The sequence below is a fragment of the Cygnus olor genome, chromosome 12 (assembly GCF_009769625.2).
Source record: "Cygnus olor isolate bCygOlo1 chromosome 12, bCygOlo1.pri.v2, whole genome shotgun sequence".
Classification (NCBI taxonomy): Eukaryota; Metazoa; Chordata; class Aves; order Anseriformes; family Anatidae; genus Cygnus; species Cygnus olor.
The window spans coordinates 14228131-14244949 of NC_049180.1; the positions used below are offsets into that span (position 1 = coordinate 14228131).

Here is a 16819-nt window from a genome sequence, read left to right on the forward strand (position 1 = left end):
TAATTACGTTTGATGTGGAAAGACACCACTTTCCCCCTCTGCATGGCCATCTCTTCGCCCCCTCAGTGCAGTGGGATCCATTCAGAATATCCTGCCTTTGGGTGACCTCAGACCACAAACTCCCACATCTCGGCACTGGAAAGAAGCAGGGTTCTTTGGAGGCTGCCCACGCAGGTGCCGGAGCTGTCTCCTCTAGTGTGCAGTGCTGAAAATCCCTGCATTTGTTTTTACTGCATTTGCCCAAATCTTAAAATTGCAGCAGTATTATTGTGGAATAGGGCAGCTCTTAGCTTTATCCTGACCTCCACTGTGCGAGTCGTTCTGCCAGGCCTCTGTGAGAATCACAGCTCACAGGTAAATGGGCAGGGCACCCTTCCCCTGCCCTTCAGTTTAAGATGTTTCTGTCCGTTCTCCAGACAGCTCTGTTTCTCTGACATAACACCTCAGTGCCTTAGTAATCGTCCTGCATTTTATATCATTAAGGCAGAAGACTTTATATCAATTACTGGCTAATACAGTGTTTCATGTGTGTATCTGTGAGGCAGATTCCATTTTAGCTGGGTGAAAAGTGGTCAGAGATCAATTTTCAGTCCACTCACAGCAGTGTTGCTGTGATTTGGAACATTGCAAACATTTGCAAATAAGAGTGGGACTTAAAAGGCTTCTGGCTGCTTTTGACACACATTGACATGGCTTGAGGAGCTTCATCAGAGCTTTGCAAAAAATCTGATGTACTCTAAGTGATGATCACGCGGAGCTTTTATCAGACAATTGTGAAGTGCAGTAATAAAATCACTGCGATAGAAGTTGGAGGGTTTTATATTTGAATTCTTCTGGGTTTGGTCTGAGCTAGCCGGGTTTCTGTTGGCATTTCTGTTTGGGTTTTGTGGGTGAGTTACGTTCCTTCAGTTTAATAGGTATCTATATATATATACATATATATATATATATATATATATATCTGTCTGGGATAGGGGATGGACAGCAATGATTTTATTTTAAAGACTGGCCTAACTATGTACTTTCACATCTTTATGTTGGGTGGGGAACTTTAATATTGGAGGTGTGAACAGATTACTTTAAAAACACATTTTAAAAAATAAGAATTTGAACAGTAGGGATCAGAGCTTCATAAATGATGACTTTTTCATGTTATTTTTGCTCTTGAGATCCAATAATAGCACAGCCATGTATAATTGTATGTAAAGTATTAGAATCAGGAACTGCAGCAGGTGTCTTGTCTCCTAAATAAAGACAGTAAAAGAAATCATGTTTCAGTTTTGTGTAAGGTGACATTATGCCCAATGTGAGACTGAGATCTGTTCAAAGCTACCAAAGCCTCTGCCAATGTTACTCAACCAATATATCTGTAACAATAAAGCGAGTGAAGTTAACTTTAACCTTTTTGATTTGTATGAAGTTGGAGAGGCTCAAAGTATTTTTTTAAAATTTGACAAAGATGGAGATGCTCTTAAAAATATAGTATAACAGTGGCAACTACTTGATCTGTGAAGATGTAGGCTTTTATTGCAGTGTTTGTAAGGATAAAGGGTATTCTGACACACATGGCCTACGAAGTATGCCTCGGCACTTCAAGCGGTTGGAGTTGTTCTGCCAGGTTGGGCTTTGCAGACATCAAAGGTTTGCTTACAGAAGGGAGAGGGAGACCTTGGCAGTGGAGGAAAAACTGCAGATGTGTGTTGGTGACTGACGTTCTTGTGTGGGAATTGAGGGAAGGTGATGTGCCAGCTTGTTTATGAACATTGCCAGAGAAACAGACTAAGCAGGTGTTGTTCTCTAAGAATTATGCAATGTACAGTTGAGTATTTACAACCAGGAAGCTAAAAGCTAGTATGTTAGTAGGAAGGTAGAGGGAAATGTCTGTGTATGGAATCATTTTCAATTAATACCATCATTTAAAGCACACAGGAAGGCTGAAACACTTCTACTACAGTTAATTCCATCTTTTGATTATTCTTTAATGTTTTGATGTTTCTTGGTGCCCAGGAACCGTTTTCCTTGACGAGGTAATGCTGGGTGCTGTGTAAACAGGCAGTGACGTGGTCTTCTGACCCAAAGGGTCTGTGAATGAGACAGAAAGAGGGGGCAGGACGTAACGAACAGGGGAAGGCAGTCGAGTCCAAAGATGGGAAAAGTGTCATTGCGAGAGGTAATAGTATTGGCATAGGCACTGAGACATGTAGGGCTGAGCATAACCTCAGGAGCTCAGACTATTTGCAATAGTATGACACGTTGCTCAGACATGTAAAGGGTTGGGGAGGGAAAGAAGGGGAATGAACTTTAGGCTCAGATTAAATGTTGACGGTGATTCCATGATCCAAAGTCTAACTGCCCTCACATACTTTTTCCTATGCCCTCCTCCATCTAATCTTAGCTGCAATTGAGGCGTATTTCTCCTTGTTCACATCTCATGGTTGTAAGGAACAGTTATTAAATCTGACATTATGTAGAAGGTGAGAATCAGAATTGCTGTTTTCCTGCCAGTCATCCCCGCAAGCCCAGTTCGCTGATTTCTCTAATGGCTGCCTGGAACCTTCCCTAAATGTCAGGGGAAGTATGGAAGGAAATTTGGAGGGCTTACAAACATAGGAGGAGGTAGATCTGGGTTAGTCATAAACAACAGGAGAGGGTAAGAGCGTGTGTTTTGAAAGGCCATGAAAATGTAGATGAGCAACTTGAATTATTTGCAACGGGGAAGGAGGATTAGTACATCAAAGTATTAAATCATCAAAGAAAAGGGCTAGGAAAATAACGGTTTCAGCAGCACTCTGAGCAGAAATTTCAGTGGGATGGGGAGGTTTGTATTTTAATGGGTGCTCTGCCAAGATAATCTGTACGACAGCCAAAGAGGCAGATGGCATTGCAGTTACAGGGCTGACCAACAGGCAGCTGCAGGCGGCAGTCCATAATAAACTACACTAAAACTCACGGGGCAGGAGGAGCAGGGAGAAGGACCTATGCCTTTATGTACTTCTTGTTCTTAGTGAAACGTCTGGAAGTTGCAGACTCTCAGAAATGGTTGTGTTCTGTAAGCCTCGTGGTTCTGTAGCACTTGGCACAGGGGAGCCAACTTGGAAGGCGCTGACATAATAATGCAAACTCGTACGATGGAAAAATGGATTCGGTGTTGCAGGAGAGCCACACACTAGGAATCTGCTGCTGCAAAATTGTAATGCGGTGGTGGCATCCGGTGCAGACACTCAACTGCACAGCAATAGAGAAGGCTGCAGAGATCTCTCTGTTAACATCCTGTCTCGCAAGATGGAGTGGTTCCTTCCTGAGCTAGTGACAAGATGGGTGTGCACTGTCTCCTTCCTTAATCACTTGCATTCCACTTATTTCCTCCTTTCTGCTTGTGGAGAGAATGATTTCTTTGGGGTGGGATTCCCTGCCAGCTTTATAAAAGACTTTGGGGACTGTTCAAAAAGACGGAATCACTAAAAAGGATTCTTTTCCCTTGACACTGTTCTGTGAAATCACTAGATTTCTTAAGAACATGTACACATCTTGTTTTTGTTTTTTAATTAACTTTGTACAGTGTATAGATTTCAATATATGCTTCAGTTAGTTCAGGGACTAGATAACTGTTGAGATGCCAAGATGTACAACTGCATAATAACCTGTTCTCATGAAGCGTTCCATGAAACACGAGAGGAACGGAACGTAGAATGGATGTCCTCGTACTTAAAGCGTGAACTTGTGAGGTGCAGGGTTCAGTTTTGCAGCCCGTCGCAGGTGCTGTGCACGCGTGTTGAGCTGCACGCGTTGAGTTGAGTGTCAAGGCTGCACGCCTTGAAAACAGAGTGGGGTATGCGGTGGGGATAGCTGAGCAGTAGAAGCCAGGGTGGCTGCTGAGTTAAAAGCATTTGGGTCTTTCACCTGTTATTTTCTGCAGCTTCTCTAGAACAGGCATAGCACAGTGAGACCATACTCGATCCCCCCATGAGAAAGCAGGCAAATGTGTAATAATGCCACTGCATCTTTGAGTCACATTTCTGTTAGTGATACCAGACTCTACACCACAAAACCAGAAGAAGGGGACTGCAAAGAAACATTTGAGCCTTGAAATTTTATTATCTTGTTTGCATCAACCAGTTACTCCTTTCAGCACCAATAAAGAACAAAAAATCCTCTCCCTGTTGTTCAAAATACCTTGTTTTTATCAGGTCCAAGGTTGTGGTTTTCTTACAGGCAAAGAAACCAATGAAAATATTTAATTTTTTATTTTTTTAATACATTTATAACAAAATGTCAGAAGGTGTGTGCTTACCATATAAAAACATTAGGTCCCAGAAGGATACAATACCGAAAAATTATTGAAATAAAAAAGGTTATTCTTGTTAAAGGATTTCTAAACCTCAGCAATAATACAAGTTTTTAAAAGCATCAAGGTTATATTTAAAACAAGATGGCATGGAAAAATGAGACCTTCAGTAACAATTTGACCCTCATCATAATGAATGGTAAAATTGGGAGTTTTTCAAAGTGCTTGGATTGTAGTTATTTCTGTTCTCATCCTGTAGTGCCAGGAGGAGGTAAAAACACTTTGTTTTGGAGCTGATGATATGTGCTGACACTGATGTGCTGCTGTGATCTGAGGGTGGCTCAGAGACCAAACTGGAGACAGTCAGATCTGCTTAATCTGGACCACCAAACAAAGGCCATTTAAAAAAAAAAAATTCTGGAATTGTAAGTTTCTTACTGTCTTATCCAACAGGTAGGACTGAGGGTCTAGCCAGACTAGCTGAGAATGCTTCTGGGACAAAACCTTGTAATAATTCTAGCACAAGACAGGTAAACTCAATATACAAGACAGCTTCCTCAAGGGTTTCTTAAAGCAGGCCACACCTCCGAGGGCTGCAGGCTTCTCGGAGCCATTTTGTGGTACGGTTTATGTTTAGTTGCTTTAGATTGCTTCTATTAAGCATCCGGTTTGTGATGATGACAAAACTAGCTGGCCACCAGCTGAATTATTTATAGTAAACACTTTTTCACGTAGCATGAAGCTGTACATAAACATTACTATGCTAGTCCTGAGTGGCTGAGCTGTGGTGCAAAGCAGGTGGATTGTGTATCCCTTTCAGGCCCTCAGACAAACAGTGCACAGTTAGCTGGATCTGAAAGCCTGAAAGGCTACGTACGGACTGTTTTCTGTTCTTTGGATTTTTGAAGTAATCTAAAGGTACCAACTTTGTAACGACCTGACATCCTTGAATCTTCTGAAAGTTCTTAGTTTTCAGCTGTCCTCATTCATGTCTTTTGTTCACTTGTTCTAGAACTGCTGTTGTAAAATGCAAATTGAACATGAGAAACAGAAGATGTTATCTAGCTTTTATAAAAACAGATGACATATCATCTACAGTATCCATGTTGAGTGGCAGTTATTAAACCAATTATAGCATTATCACCCACTTCTTGAAGATACCTAAAACTCCTGTACAAAGCAGGGTAAGCAGCAGTAGAGTAAGCTTAACTCAGATTTCTTATAAATAACATCCTACTAATAAATTGGGTCATGCTGTCCTTCAGCAAGGTAGGATTGACATCTAAAAAAGCTATCCAGGCTTTAATTTCCTGGGCATGTTCTGCCTTTTTTTTTCTTTTTTCTTTTTTTGTATGCAAATATGCTATTACATAATATCTGTCTAAGGCTTGTAATGATTGATATCCTGCCAGCACAGTCATTGTCTGAATGATTCTTTGTGAGATAGGATATGGAACTGTAGTAGTAGTGTAGACAAACTCATTTTTCTCCAGGATGTTACTCTTCTGGGAAAAAAAAGCCTGTTCTTTACAGTTTACTGGTACATATGCTCTCTAACTCCTGCAAGCGTATCAAGGCATCAGAAGGCACAGGATCAATGCAAAAAAACAAGGAGCATCTGTACAGTGGTGCCACGAAGCTGTACCTCCCACCATCAGTCTCTTGCAAAGTTAGATCTGTAAGACAGTAAATCGGTAAGAACTACCTAGACTGGCTAAATGTATGTGCACAGTTTAAAGAGAACATTTTACAACTGTCCATTTCTTGATCACTGAAAAACTTCAGAACATCAAAATCTAAAACAGTTTACCTCAAACTTGAAAAAATATTCCTCAACATATCTCAAAAAGTTGACAAAAGCGCCTTGTTTTTAGTCAGCACAAAGCCATAGAACTAATTTAGAAGTAATTTAGACAATGGTAGTTTTACTGTAAATAAGGTAACGTTGTTTGGCAGTAGTTTTATGATTATTTCCCACACAGTGTCAAATTCAGCTCCTGCAACTGATGCTGAGTGAAACTGATATCAAATTGTAATTTACATTGTTAGGAAAGCTATTAAAAATACTGTACCTTATATTTAATCTTACTACTGAGAAATAGCTGCTGGACAGCACACAAATTGCTATTGATACTGTTTGTTTTTTCTTTTTTAAAAAGGCTAATAAAATACAAGCAAGGTAGAAAATAGGATTAAAAGCATTGTTTCAGGTACAAGTCTTTCTGAATTGGAATGAAAGATAAGAAACGAGAAAAACACATTGCACTTATGTGCACCCTCTGTATAAAGAGAAACGTACAAATTGGGAAAATGATGGTGCACTGGGGTAGTACACTGAAGTCTCTGATGCTGTAAACTTGAATTCCTAATTTTATCAAAAAGGGGATTTGTGTCTGGTTCCATTTTTGAGTCCCCATGGGTTACGCTTTGCAGATTACCGCATGGTTTGGCACAGTACACTTGCAAGAGGCAGTCTCTGCTGAAGGGATGCCAGGACTGGGAGTGAGGCATAAAACGTGTCAACATCGGGTGCACTGGGAGCATGAGCAGTGGCCTAATGCCTACTGGGAATTAGCCAATACTGTCAGTCCATTACTTTCATTGACTATGAAGTTTCTCCACTTGCAAAATCAGGCTGATCTGAGTATAAATTCTTTTGTTTGCTGTAGTAAAGCCAGTACAAGAGGCTGCGCAGACTAGGATTTCTAATGTAAGTCTAGTTTATTCTGATTTAGCTCAAGCTGATTCCTAGTAGGTAGAAACTAAACTATAACAAGATCTTCAGGAGTTTGTGGCCAGCAGAACTAAAAAAGCTTACTTAATGGAGTAAGTATAACTATTAGATTAATTCTTCTCAACATGGGGAACTTGCAATGTAGAGGAAATACCTCTAATACTGAAGAGGAATTAGAAAGAAGAAACTAAGTATTGGTTAAAATGCAAGGGGTTTCATTGTTCTTCCAGCAATATAAACCCTTCTGAATTTAAAGCCCTAGAAAAGCCAAGAAACTCAGTTATAGACCTGATTCTCAGCTTTTCTTTTGTCCTTTTTTTTTTTTCCTATTAAGGTTACAGAGGCTAAGTAAGTCAGGTCGTGGGGATAAGATGGCAAAGTGGGGGCAGCCCCACATTTACAGAGTTGCAGTGGAAAGAGCATACTAATTAGATGGCAAGACCACTATTAAAGTCTGTGAGCATGTAACAAATGAAGAGTTGTGTCTCACAGATGTGCATCTACAGTCTGCTCAAAGGAAGTAGTTACTGAACACTGAGAGTCATAGTTCTGTAGTTACTCTAGCTGCCCGTGCTGTGCTTTCCCTTTAAGTGTAGTGATTCCTTTGGAAAATTAAGCGAATCCTGCCTTACCAGTCATAAGCTGTTCTACACTTCTTCCCCCAAATGTCACTTATGTTTATGTTAACCCTATATCTAGCATGCATTTTACAAGCTATTTCCCATTTTACTCTTTATAGCTAAGGCAGAACATTGGCTCTGGTGTTACCTCTGGTACTACAGAAATCTATTCACTCTACTGTAACACACACATCATCCCATACCATAATTCAGAAGTGCCCCACGTGTGGGAGATAAAGAAAAGACATTACAGGGGAACTATATTTCTTCTTAAGGGAATAGCTTGCACTTAAAAAACTAAAGGCCCAATTCTGGAGTTGTTATTCGGACAAAACACAATTTCAGTGGCATCACAGCTGGAAGAAGGGTGGTACAACTGTGTTCTTAATGCCTTAAGTCAGATCTTTTTTTTAAAATACCCTTAAATTGGAGAGGAGACTACTGTTCTACAAATCAAACAGTTTTTGTTTGCTTTAAGATCTTTGTGTTATGACAGAAGGGTTTACCAGTGCCAGAATGCCTTGCTTTGGCTGGTATCTGATTTTTGAATTAACTTCCATTCTGATATTCCCCATGGTATCTTACTGACTAGTTTATCTCAGAGTGGCATGCAGTGCGGGCGCATGCTACTGATGCAAGCACGCTACTACAACTTCAACAGGCTAAAGAAAAGAAAAAAAGCTTTAGCTTCGTAGTTATACAAAGAAATTATGCAAAAAAACATTGAGCAGCACTAACTCACAGACTAATTACAAACTAAATTGTGCTATATATTAGTATAAAAACATGTTTTAGTAAGAATGGCACTGGTTCAGAAGGAATTAGGACTTCCATCTTGGTTCCGTTCAGTCCACAGTGAAAGCATTGTAGTACAGGCCTGCCCTGTTGCCTGAGCAACCTGTGACAGTGGCTTTTGGCCACAACCCCTTCAATTTCTTCCCTTTTTGTATCCTCCATTGTTGGTACGTTCTGGGGAGTAGCCTGGGTCAGGTCTGGTCATCTTTCCTAACGTGGCACCAGAATAGTTCATTCTTAACTTGCGATATTTTCTTAATATCATTAATGTTTCCCTCTTCTAAGCTCTCAAAGCTGGTCAGTTTTAAGGGTCATCTTCTCCCGTAGACACCATGAGACGCATTGCTACTGGTAGGTGGTCTGTCAAGCCTGCTAGCTGGGTAATAAAGCTGAACTCTTCCACTTCCTGCAGAAGGAAACAAAAGTAAAAAGACATTTGGGGGGCTGTACTGTACAAGGCATGGCATACAGCTAAAAAGGAAGTCTGCTTTCATTAGGCTGAGATGCTAAAAAGTAATCAGGAGCCCTGCTCCTTGTGTCACAATTCCAGCCTTTGTCCTGGCAAGATTGTGTAGGACCAAATTAAATTTCCGTACGAAATACTGCTTGCTTCCCAGCTTCCAAAAGCTGGATGTAGCAACCTTAACGTTCTCTTCACACAATTCGGTTGCCCCCTCCTGTGTGCCAGTTACTTTGCCAGTATTTTGGGAATTGCTCGCAGGAAGCGTGGACGCTGTAGTTCTGCAGGAGCTTTGTGGCTAGCATTAACTAGCATGGCCTGAGGGGAAAGATTCTCTTCCTAGCCACTAATTTCTCTTTTTGCTGTCAGCATGAGACTTATCAAAGACCTAATCTGGGTCAAAACTATTCAGATACTGGTTTGACTTGCTGCTTGTGTTAATATAAGATGGGTTTACTATACAGATGCACCACAGGCATTTTTGCATCTGAAACAGGAAGCGTCAAAAGAATTTAGCTACTCAGCAGCCATGTCCAGAGAGTGCACAGAGAGATCGAGGTATGATCTGCTAAGCTGCGCTGAATTGCTTGATTGCCTGCTCTTCTGTGGTAATTGCAATGGGTTATGGTGGACTACTTTCTCTTTTTCATCATGGAATTCCATTTAAGGCAAGGTCCTGTGTGAAGCAGCAGACAGTGCAGGGCAGGTTCTCATTCTAGTTAGCCTGTGTCAAGTTCTGCCTTTGTACTGCAGACTTGCAACTTAGGTTGATTTTCATAGGCATAACAAAAGCACATCCAGACAGTTGAAAAGATTAAAAAGTATTCAGTCTGCTGGTATGGAAAACATCAGTGGAAACACTTACTCTGGCAAAAGATTAACAAAACAAAAAAGAAACTTGTTCCTTATAGAGGGCAGCACATCTATAAGGATTGATACAACTCTATCTAAAATTTATCTAATAGGCTTTCACATTCAGTACTTGCATACAAACAGTAGAAGATAGCAAAGCACCAGGTTCTTCTTGGAATATAAACTGGAACCCACGCAGAAGGGGCTGCAGAACTATCCAGACAAGTGTGTTCTGTGAGTTATGGTTCTTTTTGTTATCTGTAAAACTCACCACTTTCCATTCCAGGTAGAGACCTTCTTCTGTATAAAGCATATAATCAATCCTCCTCCCGTTTCCTTTCAATGAAGCCTTCCTCCCCTTTTGACTGGAATTGTGGTTCTTGCTGGTGGGATAGACTAAGTATCCTTTCCTTCCTTCTTCACTTTCCAGCACCCTATTACATAAAAAAAGGCATTAGATGTTGGCTTGTTCTGTCCCTTAGTGCATTATGCTAGCTCGCTGAATCCCCAGTAAGGGCAAGAACGCCTGTCCAGAACTGCTAAATACACAATGTGAAGCGCACCTTCTCCCAGGTGTCTCTGTCAGTATGAGGTTGTACCTCTGCTAACAGTGCTCTTACAGCCTTGTGGTGGGTTTGGCATCACTGATGCCGTACAGTGGTCCTGCAGACCTACCATTGTAGCCAGGAGAATAAAAATGTGAGAGCAGGCACCTGTCCTCCTGCTGTGTGTAGTGTCCTGTAGTAGAGACTAGATAACCCCTGAAGGTCCCAATTTGTCTTGTACAATAATTCTGTGTTGCTATGCTGTATGTTTTCAGTATCGTTTTGCTGTTTTATTGGATGTAAAAGGAAACTTGTGTTACTGTCTCGTATTCTATTTAAAAGATCTACCAAAGTAGCACTACAGACAACAGACACAGTTGTGCACGTGAAAGCAGAGCTGCGTGCAGTAACTGCATGCACAGGGTAGCATGCCAACAGTTTATATCAAGTACAGTCACATCTGTTTTGCATGATAACTGTGCCAGAAGAGAGGGCCAGATGAGGTCGTGTTTCTTCTGTCTGTCTCAAAATACAGAAGCAAATGTTTTTCAAAGTCACTTCCCTGAAAATCATTTTCCTTTACTTACCTGCCAAACCCTGAGCTTAAGGTTCTGCGATTTCCTGTGTAAGAGTTGATGACACCATTAGGCTACATCATCAACTGTTGCAGGAGAACCACTGAGCCATGAACTTGGGTCCTAGCAGGTGTAAAGCCTTTAATTTCACCTTGGGGAAAAAAAATATTTTTGGTCACCCAGTTTCTGACTTTGGATGACCTTTTGATGATTGTTTTTGTGTGTTTGTTTTTTTATGCATGTGAGTGTACAGAATGAAGGAAAAACAAGAGACAAATGTTAGACTGTCATGATATGTCTTAAATGTTTTAGATTCACATGGTTTCTTTGTCAAGTTTTGTCTCTTTGGAAAGCTCCAGATGGTGACAGGGGACATAGCACTTGCTACAGTTGATTAGGTCTCATTAACGTTATAATCAGTAAGATTGGGTCAATTGATGCCTGCTAGTACTTCATGTGCCTTCAGAAAATAACAGTGACAAAATTATGGTCGTATAGCTGGTTATTTAATCACAGTGTTTCTAACTCCCTTTGGACTTAGTGAAGTATTGAAGGTTCTTAGAGTTTATTGTAACCAATTTATAAAAGTAAGCTTCCTTTTATGTATTATTCAATTTTAGACTGTCATCTAATAACTCACGTTAAATTAGCTTACTCCCTGCACCCCATTTGCAAGCTGATTTTACAAAGAGCTACTGCAAATGATTGACTTCCTGAAATCCTTTTCCTAGATCCAAGAAAGCAAGCTCTTTGATGGAACTGACCTCTTTCAAAAATTGTATTTATATTTGGCAAAGCCAATTAAGAAACAAAGTAGAAGAAACTGCTGATTACTGCTGCAGTACTGTGCACAAAAACTTGCACACATTAATTTGAAAGATGAATTTGTTTTAGCTTCAGCTCTTTCCTTTTGAATGTCTGTGAACACTGGGTATTCACTTAACTTGCACAACTGTTCATGGAAGAGAAATGTTAATTTCAAATACCTGGGGAGAATTTATTATACTTGGGCATGCACGTGCGTCTGACTAAAACTGCTATCACTTACACATAATGGTTTACGCTTTCTCTCTACCAAACATCCGGCTATGCCATACTAATTGTTAAATGCTAACAACTTAAGTGAACATTACTAATTATGACTGTCACACAACTAAATCTGATTTATTTTATTTTTTTTCAGAACAATTGTCTTAACTCCTAGGACACAAAGAAAAGCAAGCTAGAAAGGTAGTTGGAACTTCCGTTTTTCCTTTTTGGAGTTACTTGGTACTGAAGCGCTTCAGTTTAAATGTGAAAGTTGCGTTTCTCTGGACACTGGTTTTGTAGTACCGACTGCAGCTGCCATGAACAGAGGAACATGAAGAGCGGTGTATGTAAGGGAGCCATGAACTTACTCCGTAAGAGAGCATCTCTCATCCAGGTGGGCAGCACCCGAGTTAAGGATGGCTCTTAGTGGTGGTTCTGCCTGTAGCCCAGAATTGGGAGCCACTACCTGACAGTGGAGACAGGCAGTTTTGTGGAGTCTAGAAAAATTTGCTTTTAAATCATGTTTCTTAGCTGTCTTGTAAGGTGCTCTTCTGTGCCAGACCGTTCAGGGTTTAGAGACTACAAGTGGCTTATTCCAGTCTTTGCTTGAAGGTGAGCGTTACCTTTGTGATACAAGATCAGTTGCGTGCATTTCACGAAGGCTCTCTGACTAGAAGCTTGTGCAGCTCCTAGCATTGCTAGAGGGCCCCAGATGATTACGTCTAGCTTATTAATTGTTCTATAATTATAAATGACTTGCTCATTATTTGTACCAAGTAGGTTTGTCTATTCCAATGTTTTACGTATGCTGTACTTAACATTAAAGAGATACTTAAGAACTAGTTGTTCTACTGCTTTCTTGGCCTAATTAGTTTGATAACGTGAACTACTTAATTTTATTTATAAACTACAGAAGAGTGCTGATGGAGAAATAATTCTCTGAGGAGCTTACGTTGCCAATTTCAATTGTCTGTTTCAAATATCTGTAAAGCTTGATCAAAGTTTTACTGAAAAATTTAAGAACGGTTAGATTTTAGGCTGTACTCTGTTTTGCTGCATATATGAACAACCCTTGTGAGCTGGAAAGTGCTCAATAGCCCTCCATAGTCCCTCAATACTTCACTTACGTATGTTAGGAGAAATGCTTTTTAAAAATGCTTCAAAAAAACTTTAAAGCCCAGATTCCATTAACGACTTTGAATTTTACTGAATTGATTGGTAATTTCTACAATTATGTTTACCAGTCCCTTGCAGAGGTGGGAGGACTGGCTCTCTTGGCCTTTTGTGGAAGTGATGGTTTCTCTAATATAAAAACACCTTTACATAATTTACACGTTCAGCTCCTAGCTTCCCTGCAGATGTGTATAAAAAGCTAGTCGAAATTCCTTTTAAGTAATTTTTTTCATTGGTTTAAAAGAAATATATATTGGAGAAAATGTAAGCCACTTTTAGTAGGCAAAAATTCTTGTGTATATTCTGTTACCAAAATTTAAGAATATTTTTGAGTTACCTCATACTGAGGTGCTGTGCATATACACAGGTAGCATGAGTAATATTCTAAACCTGTATTGATCATTTAATGGCTATGTATCATTCATGTATTTGTCAGTGTAATTTAATTGCTAAATACAAGCAACTCTTCAGGGAATAAAACAAGATAGCCCCCAAAGTAATTTGGTGACAGATTGTCTCAAAAGGCTGCTTGAAAACACAGATTCTATTTTTTAAAGAGCTCCAAGCCTGCTCTTGGAACCATAAAATAGAATGTTACACCCACATACACATTTGCATTTGCAAACTTGATTGTAGAGGCCAAATTACCTTACTTTTGCTTCCCAAAAATCCTCTTCACATGTACTAAATTCATGTTTTTCAACACGTGAATAGAAATGCCTAGAAATTTTGCAGGCTTTTGAATGTGCAAAGTGTGACTTGCTGTAACAAATCCTTATCTTTTGAATATAAACTAAACCTAGTCCTTAGAAATTAAGTAAGATCCTAGACATGTTCAAAACATAGCAAGACCACCAGGGGTAGCCTCACCTAATGCATTCATCTGAGTGTCCATGCATACCGTACTGCACTGCACTTTGTGAGTAAAAATGCTCTTGCAAATTAATAACAAATACAAAAATTATAAGTCCACTAGCTCAAAACAAAAATACTGTTTCTCAGTATCAAATCCTCTTTAAATCGTTGCCATACTAGTATCACTGAATGATGACCAGTCATTCCTAGTTATGTATGATGTGCTATTTTAGTTAATTCCTCTATTTGTGAGTTTGCTTTTTTATATTCATCAAGTTTTGCAAGCTTTCTAGCATGGGTTGTTTGGTTGGGGGTGTGTTTTAAACCTCATGATTTTTTTCATTTGAAGAAAAGTATGTTTCCTTTTGTTTCTGTCCTTTGCAGAGCCATTACTGTGGAACTGGCTGCCTGGCGAGGGGTTTTCAGACTGCGTACCCTTTTCAGTCATGCTCAGAGTTCTTGTCCTGTGAGCCTGTCCAGGTAGGACCAACTCTAGAGACAAAAACACTGACTGCAGTTGCTCTCAACTTTTTACCCACCAAAGCCAACTCCAACAGACTTTTGAGAAGCAGATGCTTTTCCTTCCCTTTTTTCCCTCTGCCCCAAGACACCCTGAGTAAAAAATAATTTATTTTTTTACAGTCCTTGAAACACCTCTCAATTTGTGAAATGTTAAATAGCAAGCAATTAACTGGCTTTTTAAGGAATCACTTAGAGCATGTGGGAGGATTAGGAGTTGCATACTTCTGTAGGTTATCTGGAGTGCACACTTCATCATCATATAATCCTTCAGGATCCAGCAAGGTACCTGTGAACAGAAAGGGAAATGTGACCGTCCCAGCATGCAGCCTGTTACTGGCCTCTCAGAAAACTTCTTGGGGCACAGGTATGTGAAGACAGTGTATGTGGCAGGGGTGGGACACAACGCTGTTCTGATTTGAAAGCACTTTATGTTCACTTCTGTGAATTCACAGAAGTAATAACCATAACAGTTCTTCTTACAGTGCCTGCATCTCACACCTGACAAAGTGAGGCTTTTAGTCTGAGGGATTCTTTATTTTCGGAACAAATGTAGTAACATAATAGTATAATGGTAACAGTGCAGATGAGGATACGTGGCCTTAGTACCTCAGCTTTTCCTTTGCTGTCTCCCTCCATATGACTTCTGTTCCATTTTACCTAAGCACAGTCCCTACCCTAAGCCTCTTAGGTTTTCCCAGCAGATGTTCCAATCTAAACTTGAACTTCATGTTTTCTGTTGCTTCTCCTTTCTATACTCTGAATGCTGTCTCTTGTTCCTTAATAATTCTTGACTTAACTGTTTCTTTCATTTTCAACCTATATGCACAAGAGATTAGCAAAAGGTAGTAGGTTCTAGTGGCAGGGAACTAGCCTGTGTGTTCCCTGCCGGTCTAGATGAGCAGCCTTGGTTTAGTCTTCACAAGCAACTCCTCTATCCCAGCCTCCCTAAAGCCACCTTTCAAAATGTTCTCTCTGCCCTTTGATTTTTCTCAGGAGCAGAGAAACTTTTTTTGTTTGTTTGTTTTTCCCTGCTACGACAGAGTAAAGCCACATTCTTAAGTAGTTCCAAATTCTTAAATTTAGCATCTTCACACTTGTAAGTGCTCCTCTGAAGAAAAACTAGTTCCTGATCTAAAACTTTACGGAGCTCAAATGAGTTTCACCAGGTCTGAGTTCCGTGAAATCTGATATAAGATGAACTCTGCAAGTTCATAGTAATGTTAAAATACTGGTAAGTCCTCACTTACAGGATTTCTGTAATGCCAAATGGAACATTCTGATCAAAAGCTGCATGTTTTTGTTGCATGAAGAAAGCACAGAAACAATAACTTGGCTCTCTTTTTTGCAGAGTAATCTAGAGGTTATTTAAGAAGTACAGTAAGTGTGGGAAGGCATTCAATAGCTTAATGCATAAACTCTAGAAATATGGACCTGGGTTTGAGATGTCTGTCTGCTTCTTGATTAAAATTCAACAAAACATTGTTAAGATTCACAAACAATATTGTTACTACCTTAGAGAAATACCCCTTGCAAATATTTGGTCTCCACAGATTGTCACTGCCAATTAGCTGTGTGGCCTGCTGCTTTTGGGTGTTCTGTGAGTGACAGACAAGAACATGTTCATACAATGATGGCTAGAGAAGGTCTTACCGATTGCCCATGGTTTATCCTCTCCAGGACCAATTCGACATGGGTCTTTGTAGTGTGTAAACAGAGAATGCTGTTGCTCCAGCTTGTCGTCTGCAGGGAAAGAACAAGGTCAAGAAAAAGCACATCAGCCATATGTTGTTAAACCCGTGGGTAACTGTACGTTCTGCCACAAAAGAAAAGGCAAGTCTTCCTTCCTACTCAGTATTCATGTATTTTTTAGAGGACTGATGCGAACTGGTTCAGTGGTTTTACTGCACAGCAGTACCTTGTCTTAACCAGAAATTCCAACTAATGCTTGCTAATAACAGTGCTTTTTCCTACAAAGTCTTTCTATGAAAGACAGTTGGGGTAGTTTCTAGCTGTAAACTGAAGGTTTTCTAACATACTGACTTACCCTGCCATTCACGTTTGCATTGTTAACACTTATACAAAACTTTTGTTGAGATCACATGATGGAGATTTGGACTGACTTCAAAATGGCAACAGAAATGGCTGTTTGGGAGTGTATATACACATCTCAGTGAATTTGAAGATAAGAGCTAGTACTTCACTTGTTTCAGAAGAATTCACTGAATGCTTTTCAAGCTGTAATAGGTAAAACAAAGGACAGGCAATTGATAATTTGCTTGAGATATTATCTACAGCATTAGAGAAATTCTAAACATAATTGTCATGATCTCTCAGCTTTCAAATTAATTTCTTCCTAATTGCTACTGTGCTCCTT

General features: G+C 39.9%; 1 protein-coding gene and 1 long non-coding RNA gene across 8 annotated transcripts in view; one reads left to right on the forward strand and one right to left on the reverse strand.

Moving 5' to 3' along the window:
• Positions 1-5191: 5191 nt before the first annotated feature.
• SMPD3 (sphingomyelin phosphodiesterase 3) overlaps positions 5192-16819 on the reverse strand; it is a 118069-nt gene continuing 106441 nt past the window's right edge. For 3 of the 6 annotated variants that reach the window (XM_040570791.1, XM_040570792.1, XM_040570793.1), the window contains exons 5-8: positions 16096-16185; positions 14668-14731; positions 10018-10180; positions 5192-8840 (exon numbers count right to left, since the gene is read on the reverse strand). In XM_040570791.1, coding sequence (XP_040426725.1) covers positions 8739-8840; positions 10018-10180; positions 14668-14731; positions 16096-16185 — 419 coding nt within the window. In that variant the 3' untranslated portion in view covers positions 5192-8738. Of the gene's footprint in view, positions 8841-10017; positions 10181-12757; positions 14405-14620; positions 14811-16095; positions 16186-16819 lie in introns of those variants that run through there. The other 3 variants (XR_005823522.1, XR_005823521.1, XM_040570795.1) reach the window with 3 other exon arrangements.
• LOC121076472 lies at positions 11711-16274 on the forward strand. 2 transcript variants are annotated; one of them, XR_005823524.1, is made up of 5 exons: positions 12052-12096; positions 12208-12289; positions 14308-14403; positions 14717-14809; positions 16123-16274. It is a non-coding gene; the product is annotated as an uncharacterized LOC121076472 (long non-coding RNA). The 2 variants fall into 2 exon arrangements; XR_005823523.1 differs by having other exon boundaries at positions 11711-12289.